The 20360-nt window shown below is 43.2% G+C and overlaps 1 protein-coding gene across 5 annotated transcripts in view; it reads right to left on the bottom strand.

Annotated features, from left to right (window-relative positions):
- Positions 1-3284: 3284 nt before the first annotated feature.
- Positions 3285-20360, bottom strand: part of CCN4 (cellular communication network factor 4) — a 57446-nt gene continuing 40370 nt past the window's right edge. For 4 of the 5 annotated variants that reach the window (XM_075495308.1, XM_075495307.1, XM_075495310.1 and 1 more), the window contains exons 2-5: positions 10490-10769; positions 6148-6405; positions 4158-4351; positions 3285-3662 (exon numbers count right to left, since the gene is read on the bottom strand). In XM_075495308.1, the coding sequence (XP_075351423.1) occupies positions 3363-3662; positions 4158-4351; positions 6148-6405; positions 10490-10769 (1032 nt within the window). In that variant the 3' untranslated portion in view covers positions 3285-3362. Of the gene's footprint in view, positions 3663-4157; positions 4352-6147; positions 6406-10489; positions 10770-20360 lie in introns of those variants that run through there. The other variant, XM_075495311.1, reaches the window with a different exon arrangement.

Here is a 20360-nt window from a genome sequence, read left to right as displayed (position 1 = left end):
TTCTTTAAACATCTGTTAAAACAAAGGATCTCTAATGCACCACAAACTGCAAGTCAAGTTCACTGGCTACAAGTGTTGCTCTTCGCCTTTGTCACCAGCCAGATAAGCAGTTGCACAAGCAGCAGAGCTAACTGGGCTTGGTTCCCTATAGATTGGTCTCCCATGTCCCCAGAAACTCCTTTACAGCAGTGTGATAACTGCTATTCCACATCGGTGATGCCTTCAGCTCTCCCTCCTCCCTTGCTGCTTGTTTCCAGCTGGCACATCTGTTCAAAATCCGTTAATGCTGCTGTTGTGGTTGGGCCACGCTGCAGACGTGTTGGCTGCATGGCAGATGTGCATGGGCTTGGTAGGAGCAATGGGGTGGGCCACTCCCCTGTCCTGCTATGTTGATTCATTTTTTATTTCAGGAATCACAATGTTTCTGAGATCTTTACTCTTCTGCCTACTTTGTTTGACATTTCCCACAAAGGCGCTGACTGAGACAAACAAATGGATGGCACGGCTGCACGCGCCTTGTTCCATTAGGAAACCAGGCTAGAAACAGAAGCATCTTGGGTGCGCTGGGCGCGATCTGTGGTTTCTAGGCATTCACTTCACTAAAAACCGACAAGCGCTGGAGCTGCTGGTCATGCATTAGCTTACAATAGCTTCTTTTATCTTGCAATGAAAGCTGTGTGTTTCAGCCACCGCAGCATTTGATTACGGTGGTTACAGCATTAGCTAATTACAAAGCAAAGCAAGCCTATTAAGTGCCACAGTTTGGGGTATGTCTTTTGATCCTGTTTTCTTGTTTCCTTACGTGTACATGTAAGACAGAGAAAGACTGATTATACATATAAACACACATTATATATGCACTCTATTTTATGCACCACAGACTGTACCATAGGAATATATATATGTAAATATAAACATATATATTCATGGTCATGTTCATGTATGTTTTATATATAATATTATATACAATCTTATATGAATGCATGCACATAATACTTTCTGTATGTGCATATACATATATATACATACATATGTATAGGCATATACATAGATATATGCGTGTGTGTGTATACACACACATATAGATGGTATTTTAAGATGGGCCAGAACTAGAACGCGGGATTCCAAGTCATACTTAAGGGATCTTATTGAGAAAGAGGTCCTAGGATGGCTTCCTTACCAAATGCCTCAGTACAAACCATTTTCCCTTTTGGAAAACTGTTGTCAACTTCTTGGCTAAGGCCTCTTTTTCTTATGTCCCCATGGTCTTTTTTTACCAAGTGATGGAGTTTAAAATTTAACATTCTCCGTCTTGCAAGTGCTGAGCTCCCATTTGGGTTGAGGTGAATAGGTCAGATGTGACCTCTCCTGTCACATCATCCATCCAGGCCAAAGGCAGTCATGAGGCTGAACCTTGCAAAGTGCCGGTGTCCTCAGGTTCCTTATCACCAGAGGAACAAACAGGAGAGGAGCTTTGCACCTGCACTGGAACATGCAGACAGGGGTCACCCTTCTTTTGTGCCACTGGAGATTTCAGGGAAGCTTCAGAAAAGAAATAGTAAAAGATTTGAAATAAGGAATGACCTAGCTCTATGAAAAATATATGGGCCAAATCCTTGTATACAAACAAAGATGCTATTGAAGTTAACAGCTTTTGAAGTTGTACAGCATTTCTCCAAGGTGTTTTTACATAGGGTTTGCATTATTTTCAGCCTGCTCGCAAGAAACTTTAATTTATCATAGCCAGAAAGCCTTATGTCTCCTGGGAACTAATCTAGCTTCCTCTGGGTTATCAAGATGAAGACAGAAAACTTGCCAGCTGAAACTGAAGCTAAATAAGTGACTGATTTAAAACAGTTGCACCATCCAAAGTTCAGCCCTGTACTGGTCCAATCTCCAGACCATGTGTCACTCAGCAGTTCTGCTGTGCCACCAGGGATTTTGGAAGCAGATACTACAGTTCCCCACGCAGAAACACATTTCTACTCTCCCAAGTGAAGCAACAGAGAATGTGCCATGGTGCATGGGTGCTGTACTAACAATTTATTGGAGAAAAAGACTCTCCATCATCGTTCAGTGACGATAAATGTATTGCCTGGAAAGGTAATGACAGGTTTTTTTTCTTCTCTTAGCTGACATTTGCGTGTGAAACCACTTCTGCAGAAAATGTTTGCATTGATGTTTACTCCAAGCAGCAGCCCAGTTGCGACTGTTGCACCAGAAGCTATGCCAAGGGTTGTCCTCTCCTTTTGCATCCACTCATCCACAGAGCTGATGGGAAGCCTAACACCTCTTTTCTCATTTAGCACGTCTCCTTTCCTCTACCCTAGCCATGTAAAACAAAGGTATGCGTCGCTGGCAAGGTGGCAGTGGGAAGCAGGACCTGCGTGCTGGTAACACAACGGGGAGAAGGAGCTGGTGGTCCCCAGGCACAGACCACACCATTTCTATGTGAATAAACGGGCACACCAGGTATTGTCCTTCATCTCTCATCTGACTCTCTACTTTCCATCCTTCAGCTCTGCAGAGCTAAGATAGGAGCAATATGTAATCCATAGACAAGAGGATCTATTCTGAAAATATGAGCTCTGGGGTGGCCCTTTTGGATTCAGAGCATTCAGGCTGCTCAAGCTCAGAGCTGGTAGAGAAACTGTGAAAATGTCCCTGGCGCAAGAGACTCCAATAGATCGAGGTGAGTCCAAGGAGAGCAGGACACAGAAGATCTTTGACTCAGCCTAGTGCAGTGAGACAGGGACTCCTTAAACAGAGATTTCAAGAGAAACCCTTGGTTATTCCCTCGAATTTCACCATGGGGTGGGATCTGACTGGCAATGACAGAGGGGGAGTTTCTAGGACTGATCTCAGTGTGACAGTGACCTGAGTCTAGTCCCAAGGGTCACCAGCATCAAAAACTGAAGTCTAACGTTGAAAATAAAATATACAGGCTGCTGCTCATTTTCCAGCTTAGACCACATTATTCAAGAAATGACAGTAACAATGTCTGAAGCTCACGTCTAAGCTATTGACAGCCATACTTTTGCTGTCATACTAGTGTACTATTCTTTCCTTTGGGCAATTAAACTGCTAGCCTAATAAATGGCAGTGCCAACAGGACTGTCATTTAAGTCCTGGAATCTGTGCATAGAGGAATTTCTGGCTGTCGTTAATGGATGGAGGCCTATTAGAGTTGAAAACCCTGCTTGTTCAAGGCCTCTCCAAAACCAGTGTGGCAAAACAAGGAGATTTAACATCCTAACCCAGGAAAAAACAAATTGTACATTGGCAGTGGATGAAAGATTCTCCTTTTATTTTAAAACCTCTGTAAAATCAGAGCAATGGGTCAATTCCAGCATTCAGCCAATTTAATTAGCGATCTCAGAGTAATCGTGGTAATGAGCCAAGTCAGCAAAGATGTCATTGGGGTTCTTGCAGTTCAGGTTGCAAAAACAAGCATTGATCCACATGATTTTCCAGGAAAACTCAGTTCCATCTGGGCACTCAAACCTCACTTCAATAGTCTTGGACTTGTAGGGTGTGCAGCACCTGTTGTCTGTGCAGACACCACAATATTTGGGTCTATATGGACTTTTGCTCACGCATCCTGAGATAGTGTAGTTCATTGGTTCATTGGCCCTGTAGACAGCCAAGCACTTCTTTCCAGGCTAAATCAGAGAAGAAGAGAAAAAGAGACAGGTTAATATTAATTGCTGACACAGGTAGGACATGCAAACAATCTTCCTGATATTTAGAGGATTTTGAAACTGTTAGGAAGCATTTTACAGCCCTGGTCTAGAGGGTGTGACAGATTTACATGTTTAGACATATGAAGCCAGAAGCTGCAAGTAGGATAGCCATGACAGGAGTGCACCATCGCTTTTCCACTAACTGAGGCTGAACCAGCAGTGAGCACAGCGGACTTGGCTTGCCTTTCCTTTCAAGGACTTTTGGCTGGAATTAAAGTTCTCAGGGAAAGGTTTTCATACTAGTGTGTGGAAGCCCACATTTTTGACCTCTCTGCAGCACAGTGAGTCCACATGTACTCTCTAACAGCTTCCAAGATCAGAAGTGCAGCCCTCAGAGGCCTGAACGCTGCCAAACAAAAGCTGACCCCATGTCCAGGCAAAGCTCAAGGGGCACAGTGGAGAAACAGTCCTCACCTTAATGTGCTTGGTTATATCCACCTCGCAGGGCCGCATGTTGCACAGGCGGCTTTCCTTCAGGAGCCGGCACTGGTCGTTGTCGTTGGAAATCCTGGTGGAGATGCCCAGCCCGCAGGTCTTTGAGCAGGGACTCCAGGATGAGGTGTGGACGATGCAGTTCTTCTGCCAGGCTTCATCTTCTCCCTCATATGCTGCAGAGACCAGATTAACCCCTCATTATTCAGCCGGGGCAGCTTTCCATATTAAACACCCTCTCCCCAGCTCATTACACATTCAGGCCGCTAACCCAAATAATTAAAACACAGCGAAGTGGCTCAGCATTCCTGAGAACCTCCTCATCCCACCCCCCTTGCTGCTGACCTACTTGTGTCAGACCCTCCAGTGCTGCGAGCGCTCGGGGCCAGGGCTCATTTCTTTATTTCCCTTTGCGGTCTCACACAAGGGGTCCTTGTCTGGGACCCCCAGGTGCTGCCACAATACAAACACTTAATTACAGAAGCCTGCACCAGCCGGTGCAGAAAAGGGATGAGATCTGATCTCACCGTGAAAGTTTATTTCTGAGCCCATTCAACCGATTCCCTGTAGCAGAAAGTGGTTGACAGTCTTTGCTGGATGGCCGAGGGGCTTGGGAAGCAGCCATAGCCTTTCACTGGGAGGAAGAGCAGCTTGAATAGCTCTCAGGGAGCTCGGCAGCCACTTTAAGAAAGGGTGGGCTCTGTTTTGAAAGCAGCTGACAACCCCGGTTCAGGTTCCTTCACAGCCTCAGCCAAAGTCCCCACTGGTCTGCGACTCACAGTATAGCCCACAGGCAAAACTCTGGTAGAAACTCTGCTGCATTGAGCTTGCTCACTATTATTATTATTATATTAATTATTATATTAGATGTAATAAATGCTAGTCTCACTTCTGTAAGACTTCTACTTAGAAAAAGTCAGGCAAGGACAGCTGTATTATGCTCATTTTGGGACACAGGCCATGAAGACATAAGGCCAATTTCAGTAGTAGAGGTTTTGAATTTGGACCTACCTCACAGTTCAAAGCTACCAGGGACAGAAGTGCGGGCTAAACTCTGGTGTTTTTAACCCACAAAATGGAGACAGAGGCTTTGTTTTGTGCAACAAAAATACAGACCAAGGACTGGGGAAAAATCCCTTACCATCAAGGAACCAAAATCCCGGTTTGCAACAAGCATCCTATGTCTTCTTGAACTCTGCTTTTGTGAGGCAGTCTGTAAAATGGGGCTAATGTGGCTAATGTCACTACATTGCATCACAGGGTGTGATGAGGATAAATTTAAGACATATGGCAAAGTCAGCCCATCTTAAGCATTGGGGACCATGTCTGAGGCAAATGATACCACCTCTGTGCAGTGGGTTGTATGATCCCCCCTATGAATGTGAGTGTGAGGAAAGAAGATACCTTATGTGATACTTAAAATAGGTAGTTCGATAATGTTCTTGGTCCAGAATTGCTAAAAAGCTATACTAACACAAAGACAATTTAGCCCAATTGGCAGTGAAACTTCCACCACAATAACTGTTTTCAAGGTATTATGTAAGTTTGGGACTACTAAGATACAGGGGCTTTAAAATCATACTACTAAAGCAATATAACCTAGGCAGAAAGCCTCGGTCCCAAATTAAACTGAGCCCAATCTGTTTTCTAGAGGGCCCAGACTGAAAAAAAAATGTTGAAGTAAAAAGGACTTGTGACATCTTCAAAGTGCCAGCAGATGTGTGCTTCAAAGGGGGCTTTGTCACACAAGCGTGTTTGGTGAATCTCATAGTGCTGCTAAGGAGTTCAAGCCCACCACTGGTGTTTGCATGTCCTGTCCTTCACTACATGCTGTATAGGAGTCTTTGTGCCTTGTTCACACAAAGACTAGACACCTGCCAGGTCTGGCAGTACAAGCTGATGCTTTGGGTGAAGAGACTCTCACTTCAGTTCCCCGATGATGGAGGAGAGGTCCACCTCACTCCCACCATACCTGCAGAGGAGATGTGGCGTGGAGACGTCTTCCTGATTTTCTTGGAGTCATCACAAATCCACTGCTCGCAGCACTTCCCTGCCATCTTAATCAGCTTTGGGTTTGGGCACCAGACAAGGGGAGGGCGTGAATTTGTGCACATGGGAATACAGCCCACAGCCCCGTTAATGCACGTGCAGTTGTATTTGCAGTTGGGCTGAAATGTGTCCCCATTGTTATACCTGACTCCATTGAGGACACATCCTACACCCACAATCTCTGAAAGGAAAGAAAAAGAGAGAAAGACACACAGAGAACAGTTAAAATAACGCTGGCAACAAACAGCGCCGATGTGTTTCTTTACCAAGCTGCTCCCTGGGCTAACGGAGCCAACAGAGAGACACGGCTGTGCTGCGGGGCGAGGTATTCAACCTGATGCTGAGCCAAATGTGGTCACACCATCTAGGAAACTGTTTTCATTCTGAATCACAGCAAAAAATGAATCTTTTAATGCTTCATGGAAAAAAGAAGTTAGAAAATAAAAAAAATTTTATCCACAAATGCTCACTTAAAAAATCATTTCATGGCATGCTGGTAAAAGCTATTCACAGTAGGAGCAATCCAAGTAATTAAAACAGACATTGAATGAAATTTCAGGTTTTCAGGAACATATGAGAGGACTACATGGAGTTGCAAAAATGACATAGCTCTTCACAACACTTGTACCCGTCGGAAGCAGAAGGAGGAGGACAGCCAAGGTAGCGAAGGAGCACCTAAAATGGCACTAGATTCCTATATTTAGGCAACTAGATCCCACTCAGTTTATCTCATAACAGTTTTCTTGAAAACTGAAGTAACACATTACAAAGCCATGAAAATTAGTATTCGATGTATCTTTTTAATTAAAATCATAAAAAAAAATCAAGCTTTTTGATTGCGCATGAACAGGAATCACATTGATTCAGGAACTAAGACACAAGTTGTATAAAGTAGCACCTTTTTTGTTTCAAAGTTATGGACAGTTATTTGGAACCAGTGGGAGAAATCTTCTAATGGAAAATTCAAACTTCAGTTTCTTGTTTGGTCACACGGAGGCAGTGTGCACACACCGATCAGGTTGCTTGACTTTTAAGTCTGGTCGGAAATGGAGCTGCAATGTGGCTGCTTCAGGGCCAAGACAAATCGAAATGCTGGATTAAAATTCTGCAAAGGCTTCCTATTCTTAGAATGGGCTGAATGAAAACATCAAATGCAAATCCCTTCTTCTGCACAAAAATGAGACTTGTTGGAATGTGAAGCATGGATCCGGATCTCCAGTTTGTGCTCAGTTCTGATTTTGATAATGCTTCAGCTTTTGTATTGAAGAGGCATCACTCGGTGCTGGAGCCGGAGCTAAGGATTCAGTTAAGCTTCTAGGTGTGCTCACGGATTATGACAGTTTAAGAAAATGCTGTATTTCCTGGTGTTTTGTTACCAGCATGTCCCTCCTGGACTGTGTTAACTCAGCCTTCTGCAGGTCTCCTACATCAAGAGGTTCATCATGAGAACATCCCCAAACATAGACAAAGGGGCTGCTGAATGCCTTCATGCAGAACCATGCTGAATCTGCATCTAAGGCAATTTGGGAGCACTTTGCTGTTCCTGGCCCCACATGCACACCACCTGCGTCCCCACCGGGGCATCAGCACCCTGCTGTCCCTGCTTCGGTGTGGAGAAAAGCCAACAACAAAAGGACAGCTGTAGTGACTCCCAGCAAGCTCCTATCTGATGTCCAGGTGACCAGATCCTGGGACATACCTCAGCATGCCAGTCCAGATACAGCCTGAATTTCCCACAGTTTCTCCCCATTCCCTTTCCCAACACCAGTTCCTAGCTCTTTCAGGATCTTTATTTTCCACAAATAATATTGTTTCTGTAGTCCTGCATACACTGGAGTCTCTAGACCCAGCTTTTGGCATCCAGCTGCAAAGCAAATTCCCCACAGCAGTTAGTCCCCAACAACCAGCACAGGAGTCCCCGCTCTTGCCTTCACTCACCCTGCAGTCAGGACAATAGCTGGTGTACTCAGAGTGGAGTGATACAGCTCATATATATGAGCCAGTGCATGAGAAAGAATGTGTCAGCAGATCCTGTCACAGAATCACAGAATCGTATAGGTTGGAAAAGACCTTTAAGATCATTGAGTCCAACCGTAAACCTAACACTATCAAGACCACCACTACACCATGTCCCTAAGCACCTCATCCAAACGTCCTTTAAATACCTCCAGGGATGGCGACTCAACCACTTCCCTGGGCAGCCTCTTCCAATGCTTGATAACCCTTTCTGTGAAGTAAAATTTCCTAATATCCAGTCTAAACCTCCCCTGGCGCAACTTGAGGCCATTTTCTCTTGTCCTATCACTTGTTACCTGGGAGAAGAGACCGACCGCCACCTCTCTAGAACTGTCATGTGCATCTACCTGGATGTTGAAAGCAAGGGGAAGACCACAGCTTTCTATGGCAGCCAGAGACAAACTGCTTTACTTCCTAACCATGGAAAGACCTACTTCTCATGTCCCTCAGCTGGGTACACCACAATGCCCCTCATCATATAGCTGTAAATGTCACATAATAGGGGATATATTGTCATGGCAGTAGGCATGTGAAAGTTCATTGAATTGGGAATCCTTCCAGACCTCACTGGGGAAGCTGGGGATCAATCTTCCTACATCACAGTGCTGTTGCCACAGGCATACTGAATGCCTGTGATGTATGGGAGGACTACAAAAACCCAAAAAAATTCAACTAAGAAAGCAAGCATTTAAATAAATAAACGTGAAGCAACGTGAAGGTCTTTAAAGAGGCAGCTTTGAGACAACATCCACATTGTTTTCCTCTCCCAGTGCTGGGCCAGCTGTAACGATATCATTCTTGACAGATGTTTGTCTAACCTGTTCTTACAGACCTCCCATGAATGCTCCACACACATTCCAGACATACATTTGAATGACCTCATATTCTCTTTTCTTAACCTTGGATCTTTTCTAATCTTGAAAATCCCTGTTTAAGCTTATGGCTCCTTGCACATACCTTCTCTTGTTGTTATTTTGCCCATATACTACAAAAATCTGGTTAGACTCCACTTTCTGCATGCTTGTTTTTTTGTGGCTGAGCTAATGCAAAGCCAAGTTCATTTCTTACTACACTTCCCATCCTTCTTCTGCTGAGGAACAGCAAGCCCTAGTATCATTTCTGTGAGAAACTGCCAGCTATCCTGAACGTCTTCACTCCTCAGACTTGCCCCTTGTGAAACTTCTGCTGATTTTCTAAGTTTATTGAAGCCCGCTGTTTGCAATCTTTTCTCTTTCCTGTGGATCAGTTATTCTATCCATCTCGCAATCAGCTCTCCTCCAGGTTTCCTTCCACCTTTACATTTTCTATTAGTACCTCATTCATGGTTATATTCCAGGCTAGAAGACCCTCCCTGTAAATGGCTTTTTCCTGTTTATGACTCTAAAGCCTTAACCATTATGTTCTAATAACTTGCTAAACAGTCAGCATCCTTTCTGATCAGCTATCTGTGTGGTTGTACTCAGGATCCTTTCCCTTTTAATCATTCCCAGAGTAATGGTTTTCCATCATTTATGACATTTATGAGTGGATCAGATACTCCCGCTGTTCTGGATCTCAGAACAGGTGAATATATCCTTGACACACAAAACACTACCTCATTACTTTTTCCTCTTCTTGAATAAAAACATTCCAGTCACATGAATTATCCCACCAAGAGTTTGTTATGACAGGCAGGAAGAAATCCTGCTGCTTCATGGCAGCTAACGTGACTGAAACCATTGTAAGATTAAGGCTCAGACCTCAATTTGTCACTGAGAAACTTTGCTAGGAGATGATGCATCCCTGACCCTCTTGACAGGATACCACGTGCTATCCTTCCTAGGGATCCACTTTTGGGAATAAGCCAAAAGCGTCTCCTTAATGTCATGGTTTTCATGTAGATGCCCATATTGCTTGTCTTTAAAACCAGCTGCATATCTATCCTTCCTTCATCCCCAGCCATCCCCCACTACAGCACCTCCTCCTGTTACCGTGAATACAGAATCATCTACTTGCAAATCTGAAGACCTTCAAATGCTGGTTGCTTCTTGCTGTTGGCTGCAGCCAACTCAAAGAGCAAGAATTCAGATGTCATTTCTCATCCAGCCAACTGCCCTGAGAATGAAGACAGCTATAAGGAAATTGAAGATGATGAATGGAGGATGATGAGCGTACAGTCAGGTATCTAATGAGATAAATCTCAGCCACTGCTCAGACCGAGGGGAGCTGCCAATGTATATCTAAGTTGAAAATATATGTACATCACTTACGTGCACATACTCCTATTTCGTACCTAGGTCTGTCTCCACTGTAGTCACAGTACAAGCCCCTGTGGAAATCACAGGTGTCGGCCTCAGTGCAATTTTCTCCACGCTGCTTGGCACACGTCTTGCAGCAGTCGCAGCCATCTGTGACCAGGCTGATGCCTACCGAGCACCGAGGTGGGGACTTCGGACACTCGCACGGCCACTTACAGTACTGAGTCCGCGTGTAGGCCTCTGTCATGGAAGGGACGGTGGGGGTCATGGTGGTGGAGGTCTGGGCAATGGCCTACAAACAAAGAAACACAGCTTGGAGAGCGTTCCAGAGAAAAAGGGGCTGCGAACCTTGTGGTGATTAGTCCTCAATAAAAATCCCCCAGGTCTAAAGAGACTGCAAGGAAACCAAAGAATTAATGTCAAAGAGCCATAGAAAGGGAGCGGTCACTGCTCTCTTGTAAACCCCTTCAGATACCAGCTGAGGGCAAATGCTCTGCAGCTTGGACTAGCACCCAAACTGCATAGCCCCAGTCTGCTGGTACTCAGCCTTTTCCAGACCTCTCCTCTCTAAACAGAGGTCTCTCTCCATGTAGGAACACAGGCCCACATGTCAAGACCCCTCTGATACATGAAAAGAAGGTGTGACATGTCTCCAGTCTGTGTCACCCTGTGGTGTTTGGCGCTGGAAGAAGATTGTGCCACCCCATAGCTGTCGTGCCTGTTCATTGAGACATGGCTCTAGGGCCTCTTGGCTACTCAAAGGCTTCCTCAGGCAGCAGCAACTGCCCTTCAGGTCACCAAGCAAGATCATCATGTTGCAGTATGAAAGCATGAGAAGTGGCACCGTTTGGCCTCGTCTTCCTCAAGTTTATCCACATTTGTGTGGGTCTTGCAACCAAAACACTGGATCCCATAAATCCACGAGGGGACCAGGAGGAGGCCTGTGAGCCCACCACGCTCACAGACACCCAGTCACGAACATCTGCGTTGCGAGGGTGATCTGAAACCCACAGGCTTAGCACTCCATCATGGATCTCCTGAGGATGTCTTGGCCATTTGGTCTCTTCTTGCAATACCACTAATACCACAACTGCTGCCTTACAATATCCCAGCCCTTTGACTTGAATAGAGATGAGATTACACACAGGAAAAGATAGCCTCTGAAACCAAAATCTGCCTAACTGTCTGTGAATGTCTTGATGCACAAGTTCACCCACCTCTCTATGAAAAATACTTTGGTTGTCTCCACCCCTATAACACAACACACATGCAGTTCAGCTCCCTGACAGAGTCCCAATCCTAAGCAATGAAGCTACACTATGGATATAACATTTTAAAAAATGTAAAAGATAATAATAATAATAAAAAAGGAGTCATGTATTTTCTCTAAGCACTCTGACAAACACTTATCCATCCTTTGCAGTGTCCAGACTACTATATTAAGCAGAAATGCTCTCTAAATCCTAATGTAGTAATGAGGCTCTTAGGTCTGTTTGTGATGGGGTCTTCCAGGTCTCACACTGTAGTTCCCATGATGTTGCCCTGGCCCACACAGTCAAACAATTGGGATATTTCTGCAGTGATTTTCCACTTACGCCTTTTGGCATATGCTTTTGTCCTACATGGAGTCACTGTGGGACTTATAAATCGGATGAGTGTAAATGAAGCTTCATAATGTTAGTGTTTCTCCCATTAGTCGTGCACATATATTTGCCAGCGTGGTGAGCAAGGAAGGAAAACTTTTATGGGGAGGATACTGCCAAGTTTCCATTTCCTGATCTCCATTTCCTTGGCAAATAAGAAAAAACAAAGCTGCAAATTAACTAAAAATCTGATAATCAGATAAAAAAATGTGACCAAGGTAAATCGAGGTAGAAAAGGAATTTCATGTAATGCAGTGATGCTACTCCAGTAGACACATTCAGGTCACTATTACTGAGATAATGGAGTGCTGGGGTACCTTAGCTCATAGCAAAACCCACAGAGGGTTTTGCCTTCTGTGCTCGCCAGTCCCTGCAGAGCAAACTCTGGATGACATTTAACACACCAGCCATGCTTGTGGTGCAGGAAGGGTGCAAACCAGCTCAGCAACAAAGCAAAGACGTGCCTTTTCTACCAGGATCACTGCACAGAAAACCTGAGCTGCACATGGGGGTCAAGCAGGGCATGGTAGCTCAGAAACAGCTACAGCTACAAATGGGGTTATTTACAGGCTATCAACAGCAGCCAGAACATGATCCTGCTTGGACACATGTGGTCCTGAAGCCCTTTCTGGTAACAAGATTTGAGGGCTGCAAAGAATAAGTGTGTAACCCTACAAAGTTCAGACAAGGAAAGTCAAGGTCTAGAAATTACTAAGGCAATCCCATCCATTCCTGGCTACTTTGTACGGTACTATATATTCCCCAGTGTTTTGTCCTCTTTACAGTTTCAGATGTCTCAAACAAAAGGCTTTCCACCACCTCTCCATGAAGAAAATACCCCAATCCAAGGCTTTGTGGGGAAAAGCATCCCCAAGAATTGCAATCCCACAGCCGATGAGTTATCCCTCAGGGTACCTCTGCAAAGCCCTTTTACTGTCTTCTACAGCTTCCTTGCTAGCAGACTCAAATTTTATTAAAGTACATTTCTAAACCTGCTACTGCTGTATCTGAAGGTGTATTTAAGTATCTTAGTAATTAGTTACCCTGTATGTAGAACACTAAATTGTTAACACATTGCTAATCACTGCCAAATAGGCAATGTGTTTGCTCTGGGCATAATTCCCAATTCCATTAAGGCCCCCTTTACAAACAGTTGGCCTTAAAGTTGGCTTAACATCACATTTAAACTCATGTTTAAACTAAAACATACCAATATAATTTACTCCCACTTTAAGGCTCCTTGATGCTGCCAAAGTTGTTAAAAGGGAACATTCAGATCAATGAAAAGCCCTGGCCTTTTGATAGTAGTATTTTTCATTCCACTCACAATAATTTGAGTAGGTGCAATAAGCTGTCACTTGAGAACAGAGGCCTCTTCAAGTGCAATAAACCTATTTACTTTGTTGCTGATCATTAAAAAAGTGCTTAATAATCAAATCCAGATACACAGACAAAAGTCACGCAGCTATTTAAAGAGCCCATTGCCATGGCCCAACCCTTTAAGTAAATCCCTTCACAGTCCCTTGTTTCTATTGTCAACATTGAGCAAGCAAACAGCTTCCACCCTGTGGAGATATGAAAGTGTCTGTGAATCAACATACGTAGCAAAGAGGAACCCTACTAGTAGGTTTTAGTTAATGTGTGAAGGACTGAGGCTGAATTCTTGTAAAGGACTGGGTAGCTGGGAGCCATTTGGTGGCTTGTGATAGACAGGAATTTAGAGTAAATGATTTAACAGCCCTTCCTCTAGGTCTAAAGCCCTACCTGGCCAAGGAAGCTTTTCAAGTGTCCTTATAGTGACTAGCTGTTGTAGTTCTTGGACATGCCAGCTGAAACATCCAGGGGTATGGTTGAGTAAGCCATAGGAAGGACACTTAGTGTGGGCTGCATGAGCACCTTGAAATAATCCATGTGGACAGGCATCAAAATACTATGACTCCCGTATTTTACAAATAGGGAAGGCGTGGAGAGATGGAAGCGGCATCATGTCCTAGGCTCCATTGCCACCCAACCAACACCCAACTTCTGGAAACTGTTGTCCACTGGACACTAGAACAAGTGCACAACCTGTACAGCTTCCAGGCCCTCTTCCTCTCCCCTCCTAAGTCCCTCAGAGCTTTGCTATGAGAGAAACAATTCTGTAGATTTGTAAAATTCTTGGCTTTTCCTTTTCTATGGTTAGCTGTCATCACTGGAATATCTAAATCCTTTTGGAAAAGTCATTCAGCCCTACGACTTCAATGTACCAGAACATTTTGGGAAATAGACACTTTCTTATTAATAAGTATGATGGTTAAGACATCATGAATAATGCTTTATAAATACCACAATAAAATGACTCTTTCTACAGGTGGTATCAGCAGGAAATCACACTGTAATGGCCTTCATCAATGGCCATCTTTAACTAGAAAAAAACCAACCAAATAACCAAACAAAAAAAACCCCTCATGTAAGTTAAGGTTTCAGGAATCATGCCTTTAGGGTCAATATAATGTATAGGAGGACAATGGTTTTGTAAGAAATCCAAAATGAGAGTGAAGAGAAACTTAACACCAAAAAGTACAGTGGTGGGGATTTGACAAGTTTCTTTTAAAATATCAGAAAGATAAAAGAATGTGCCTGCTAGGAAATTAATTTTTCCAGGTACTGGTAGTTAACTTGTTTTGTATAATTACTCTTCAATCTTGGGATCTGCAGACCCCAATTTATCTTGGATACTAAGGAGAAAATATTCCACCACAAGTTATTCATGAGCTCTAATTTTGCTGCTTTTGGAGGTGCAAGCCTATTCTCATTAAAACAAGATGAAGCTTTTCTCACCCTACCATGGCTGATAACTCTCTATTAAAGTTGCTCCTGATTTATGCTTGGCAAGCTCCAAAATTACTTTCTTTTTGCATCTGCAGAAAATAGTATTTCGCTAGCAACAATTTCCCGCTAATTTCTGTGTTCACATTCAAGAAGAGAGAAGAAAATAAAAAATGACTCACTGCCTGCCATGGCCACAAACTCAATAGTTTTAATAGCCATGAGTTTTACTATCCACGTCTGGATAGCAGCATTTTCGCAGCATGTTCTACCTACTGGCAAAGTATATTTTCAATTTGTTGGAAAATACTGTAATTGTAAGTTTGTTTTAGTTTTGAAAACTGGAAAGCCCAAGCTACGGTGTTGAAATTAGTGTATACAGTCCAAATTGCAAGCCAGCCAGATATATAGCAGCACTTTTACATAATGCATGAGGAAACCTCCAGCTTTGCTTTTAAGCAGCAAAGCCCTAGATGCATTGCAATGTATTTCTTTGCTTCCAGTTTTTACAGGTGTTTAAAAATATATTCATGTGTATTGATTTCACTGTTTCAGTGCTGCAAGACCTTACTTTTAAAGCCTTTTTCTTTCAAGTATTTTTCTCATCATGATAAGCTGAGTGAAGGTAGGGAGAAGCTATCCATGTTCTTCCCCTCCAGTTTATTGATGGGAAAAAGTCCAGCAAGGACGGTGACTTCTAAATGAAATTCTTCTGGCTATTGGCAGAGCTGGGAAACTGGTTATGAGAAGTTGGTAGATAGAAGTCTGCTCAAACTGTAGTACCTTATCACCTCCTGCTGTTTTCTCCTTGGTGGTAATTTGCTCTGAAAGACGGACTTTTGAGCTCGCTTTTAGCTTCACAAGCTGTGTTTTGCAGGGCACATGCCATTAGGTGGACTCCTTTTAATTTCCCACAGTAGAACACATTAAAGGAATGTTTTAACCTACATTTCTGATACTGCCTTTCTGAGCAAATGCCAGATGTCATTGATGGAGGGATACAACGTGATCTGGATTATCCCCTGTCCTCTATCTCTGACATATTCACAAGAGAGAACGGTCAGTGAGGAAATCTTTATTAAAATGTCCTCCTTATTACTATGTGATCAAACTGGCTGATTTGCAGACTGACCCAAACATCCTTACTGGTGGGAGTTTACGCACCAAGGCCTGACAGCATCAGCCTGTTACTGTTTAGAAATAACTCCAGACTCTGCAGTTTGGCTGTCCTAAACAGGGACCCTGAAGTTAAAAACACAGCTTTGAGCTAACACTTAGGGATGCATCTCCCACGAAAAGGTTGTGTATTTGTATGGTCTCTCTGCCAGAAGACACATCTGCTTTCTCCTGGTTCCACCTACTGGCAGAACTATTTAGACAGCACAAGCAGAAACGCCTGTAGAGCCAGCTCCAACACCACGTACCACCCTAAATGTTCCCATTAACCAAAATTATTTTAAAAGGCACCCCAGGACACTCACATCCACATTCACAGAGTTGCAAACATCCTAATACTAACCTGACGTAGCACGGTTCCCAGGGGAACACAGTGTCTGGAGCTTAATAAAGAAGTAAAAACGGAAAGACAAGATGAAATATAAATAATCAATTAAATAAAGCCACATACCCTTCCGTCCCTCAGTTGCATCTCTAGGCAAGCATAGAGATTGCTTAGTTTCATCCCAGAACAGACAGAGGTTAACAACTCATAATGCATGTCATGGAGATGGGCTCATTAGCAATGAGAAAGAGGACCTGGCTTACGTCAGTGGGCTTAAACCAGATCCTCAAGGTAGAAGTTTGTTTCTTGATCTTGCTCAGTTGGAACTTCTGAGCTGAATATTGCTGAATATTTGCATTATTATTACGCCCAAAACAGATGGGTCGACAAAGAGCCAGTACTTACAGCAAGATCAGCAGTAATCACAGTACCATCAGGACTGCCTTGCTGTTATGCTCTTGCTACAAATCCCTAAGTCCCCATGAATGCTCATAAACTATCACAAGGTAATACTAGTGACAAGTGAGCTAGCATCAGGACAGAGATATAAATCAGACTCTGCAGGACATGTAATGGTAAGAGGAAAATATGATTATTCGGGACTCAGCTTCCCCAGAGTCTGCATGAGCTTCTAGATACCTCATTAAAATTGATCCCAGACATGAAATCTCCAGAACATATTGTAAAATAACAGAGTCTGAACCCAGAAAATATAAGACAGTTTTATAATGTCAGGTGCCAGCTGGATATATTCTTGCTGTGCACTGTAGGCTGAGCAGAAAGGAACATTCTGCATGAAGCATAACATTCAATAGCCTAAGAAAATAAAATATCCACAGTGAGTCAACCAGTAATATTTCTGTGTATCTATGAGTGATGAACAATCAACTTCCCATAACTTTATTTTGGGAAATGTATCTGTGGGAAGAATGTAGGCAGATGTTTGGAATAGTCTTTTCTAACTCAGTTTAGACAATCACAGAGTAAAGATTACATACATTCACCTCTTTGCCAAAATATTGCTTATACTGGCAAACTCAGTGTGGCCTCACATTTTCTTCACTTTTTTCCACGGCCTGTTCAGAGGGAAAGCACTTCCCTGTTAGAAAGCAACCTGATGTTTCCCAAGTGTTGTCCCAGTAAGAGTAACACTCGCTTAGAATAGGGTGACCTAAAAATGTTTGGACATCATTAACAAATTGACACTGCCACCACAGGCTCCACTAATCGGGATATTAAACAGCATAGTTTCTGTGCTCTAAGAACATTTTAACATCTTGCGCTGCACATGTTTCATTTGTGCAGTTAATGAGCTCACCCAGTGAAACTAGTTTGAACTCGAGTTTGAAAAGTAACAGGGAACATCTGGAGGAGCAATGAGAAAAGTCTCCAGAAGGGACAAGCAGGCAGACTTCAGTTTTAGGAAAGTGGAAAGTGCATTTGGACCATCCAAAGTCATAGGGTTACAAACCGTCCTAAAACTGTACAGAACAAGATGTTGCCATATGAGCCACGAGCTGGGTAACAAAAGCAGTATCACAGTTCCAGCTCCCAGACAAGAGGGAGAGACAAAACCCTTTGGCAGGGGTTTTACTTTGCAATTAGCCATGTTCTGCATTTTGCATGAGGGAGAGACAAAAACCTTTGGCAGAGGTTTTACTTTGCAATTAGCCATGTTCTGCATTTGCTTATCTCCTATTTTTCAGTTATGGCCCTGAAACCAAAATAAAGACACCTTCTGTCCTCTTACACCCTTGGGGATGCTCTGTCTCAAGCTGGGCAAAAAAGTAAAGTAAGTAAAATTAAGAAACTCCACTTATTTATTTTTTTTCCGCATGGTAAGAAGAGCACAGATTTCATGACATTTTTAAAAGTCATCTTGATTTTTCTATCATGATTTTTCTAACAAAACCAGAAACCTGCATTTTCAAGTACCAACAGTTTTCTGTTTCTGTTCCAATGCAGAGCATTTTGACTTAAAACACCTTTTCATTTTAAAATTTCATTGTTATTTAAATTCTCAAATCAGAAACAGTTTGCTTGACCCAGTATCTGTACTTTCCTAGAGTTGCTGATGAACTGACAGTTTTGCATCCTTATTTCCTCCCAATAGCAATTTTCCTCCCATGTCAAGTTTCCACTGCTATTTTTCCCTAGCTTTGCCTTTCTGAGTTGATCACTTTATTTTCCAACTGTCAAAGTGTCTTCCTCCTTGAAGTCCATGCTAAGGACTAGTTACTTGCTCTCATTTTGCCAGTGTTTAATAGTTTGTTTAGATATGGAAAAAAATCTGGGCTTGGTGAGATCTCAATAGATTAATTCACTTCCTGGACTACAGTTTTGAACCCTCACTTTAAATGGGATATAAAGGAATTGGCAGTCCGGAGGGCGGCAACCAAGGTGGTCAGAGACCTAAAGGTTGTAACCCAGGACAAGGTGCTGGGGCAACTGGACTTGGGTGGTCTGGCAATGAGGTTAATGGGTGATCTAGTATCAGTCCACTCTTCTCAGTGGTAGGAGAAGGTATACTAACGGGCATTGTGAAATGGTACATTTAATGCAGACAAAATAATTCCATTTTGCAGGTCCATCCCCTCTCACATCATTAGCACAGCCAAAAATACTATTTGGCACCTAATTATTATTTTATCTGATAATAGAAAACCTAGCTGAAGTCTGGTTTTGTAGCTGGAAGATTTCAAGGTAATAGAAGGAAAGAGAAGCTGCTGTTACTGCTACTTTAACGACCCCTTTGGAACACACGGCATGAGGGGCTTCATCCAAAAAAAGATAACTGCCATTTAATATAGTGTTGTATCATTATATCAAAGCCACCTCAAGACTCTCAATGAAAGATGACCAGTAAGACTGCATTGCTACATCCCTGTGGTTAAGTAAAAATAGATGGAGCCTACAACTTGTCTGAATAAATAGCAGCATTTCCAGGTAAAGAGTCCCATCATGAAACGATATTTTTGTGCCAAGCATAGCATATTTTGGTAACTGTAGCTTGTAGTATTTGATGAGATCTGTTAGGCAGAGAATGCAGATGGAAGACATATAGGTCAGCAACATCCTTAGGACCGACAGAAGATGCCGGACCTTTGCACACTGTAGGAGGACCTGAAGATAATTCAGAGTCTGATTGCAGAACATTAGGACCCAGCTTGAAATCATATATGTTATCTTACCCTTTGCCAGGCAAAATCATGGCAAAAGTCTCTTGTAGCATCTGAAGTGAGTTAGCTATGTGTGTGCAGAGATCAGTAACGCAGCATTTGTACGTTTGAAGCAAAGGCATCCTCCTCAATATCTGCCACAGCCTGGCCATTTGATCTGGGTATAGTCTGGCCATACTTTTGTGAGGAAAGCAGCTTTTCTGTTCAACCAGAGTCTGACTAGTGCCTGAGGCTGTTTCTAGAAATCCAAATTAGGAAACCACCGAAACCCAGAGTGGGAGAGGGGTATCACCAGATTGAAGCTTACACTGAGCAGTGGAAAAGAATAATTGTAATACTGCAATTTTAAGTACCAGCAATGCCAAACCCCATCCATGTGATTGCTGCGTGGTGCTTGCAAGGGCAAGTCTTGCGCCTTGGTCTCCACCATTCTGCGTGGCCCAGCTTAGATCTCCTGCACTTCTGGCTCCATCCTGTCTTTGGCTTCCCACTACAGAGACAGCCTGAGGGCATGGGGACAGCTTCTCTGCTTCAGCAGTGAGGATGTGTAGCAATCAAAGGTGGCCCCTTCTTTCTTTCTCCTGGACTGGGACACTTATTCTTGTGCCAAGTGCCAAAGCAGAGTGGCAGCATATAGAGTTCACAAATGATGAGAGGACATTAGAGGAGAACTTTTGGTCCAAAAGGGGAAACAGTATTATCAGGAAGGTGGCAAGAGGAAGAACCTGCAGAATTCACCACTGAATAAAATC

The sequence above is a fragment of the Mycteria americana genome, chromosome 2 (assembly GCF_035582795.1).
Source record: "Mycteria americana isolate JAX WOST 10 ecotype Jacksonville Zoo and Gardens chromosome 2, USCA_MyAme_1.0, whole genome shotgun sequence".
Lineage (NCBI taxonomy): Eukaryota > Metazoa > Chordata > Aves > Ciconiiformes > Ciconiidae > Mycteria > Mycteria americana.
This window is presented reverse-complemented; position numbering and strand designations above follow the sequence as displayed.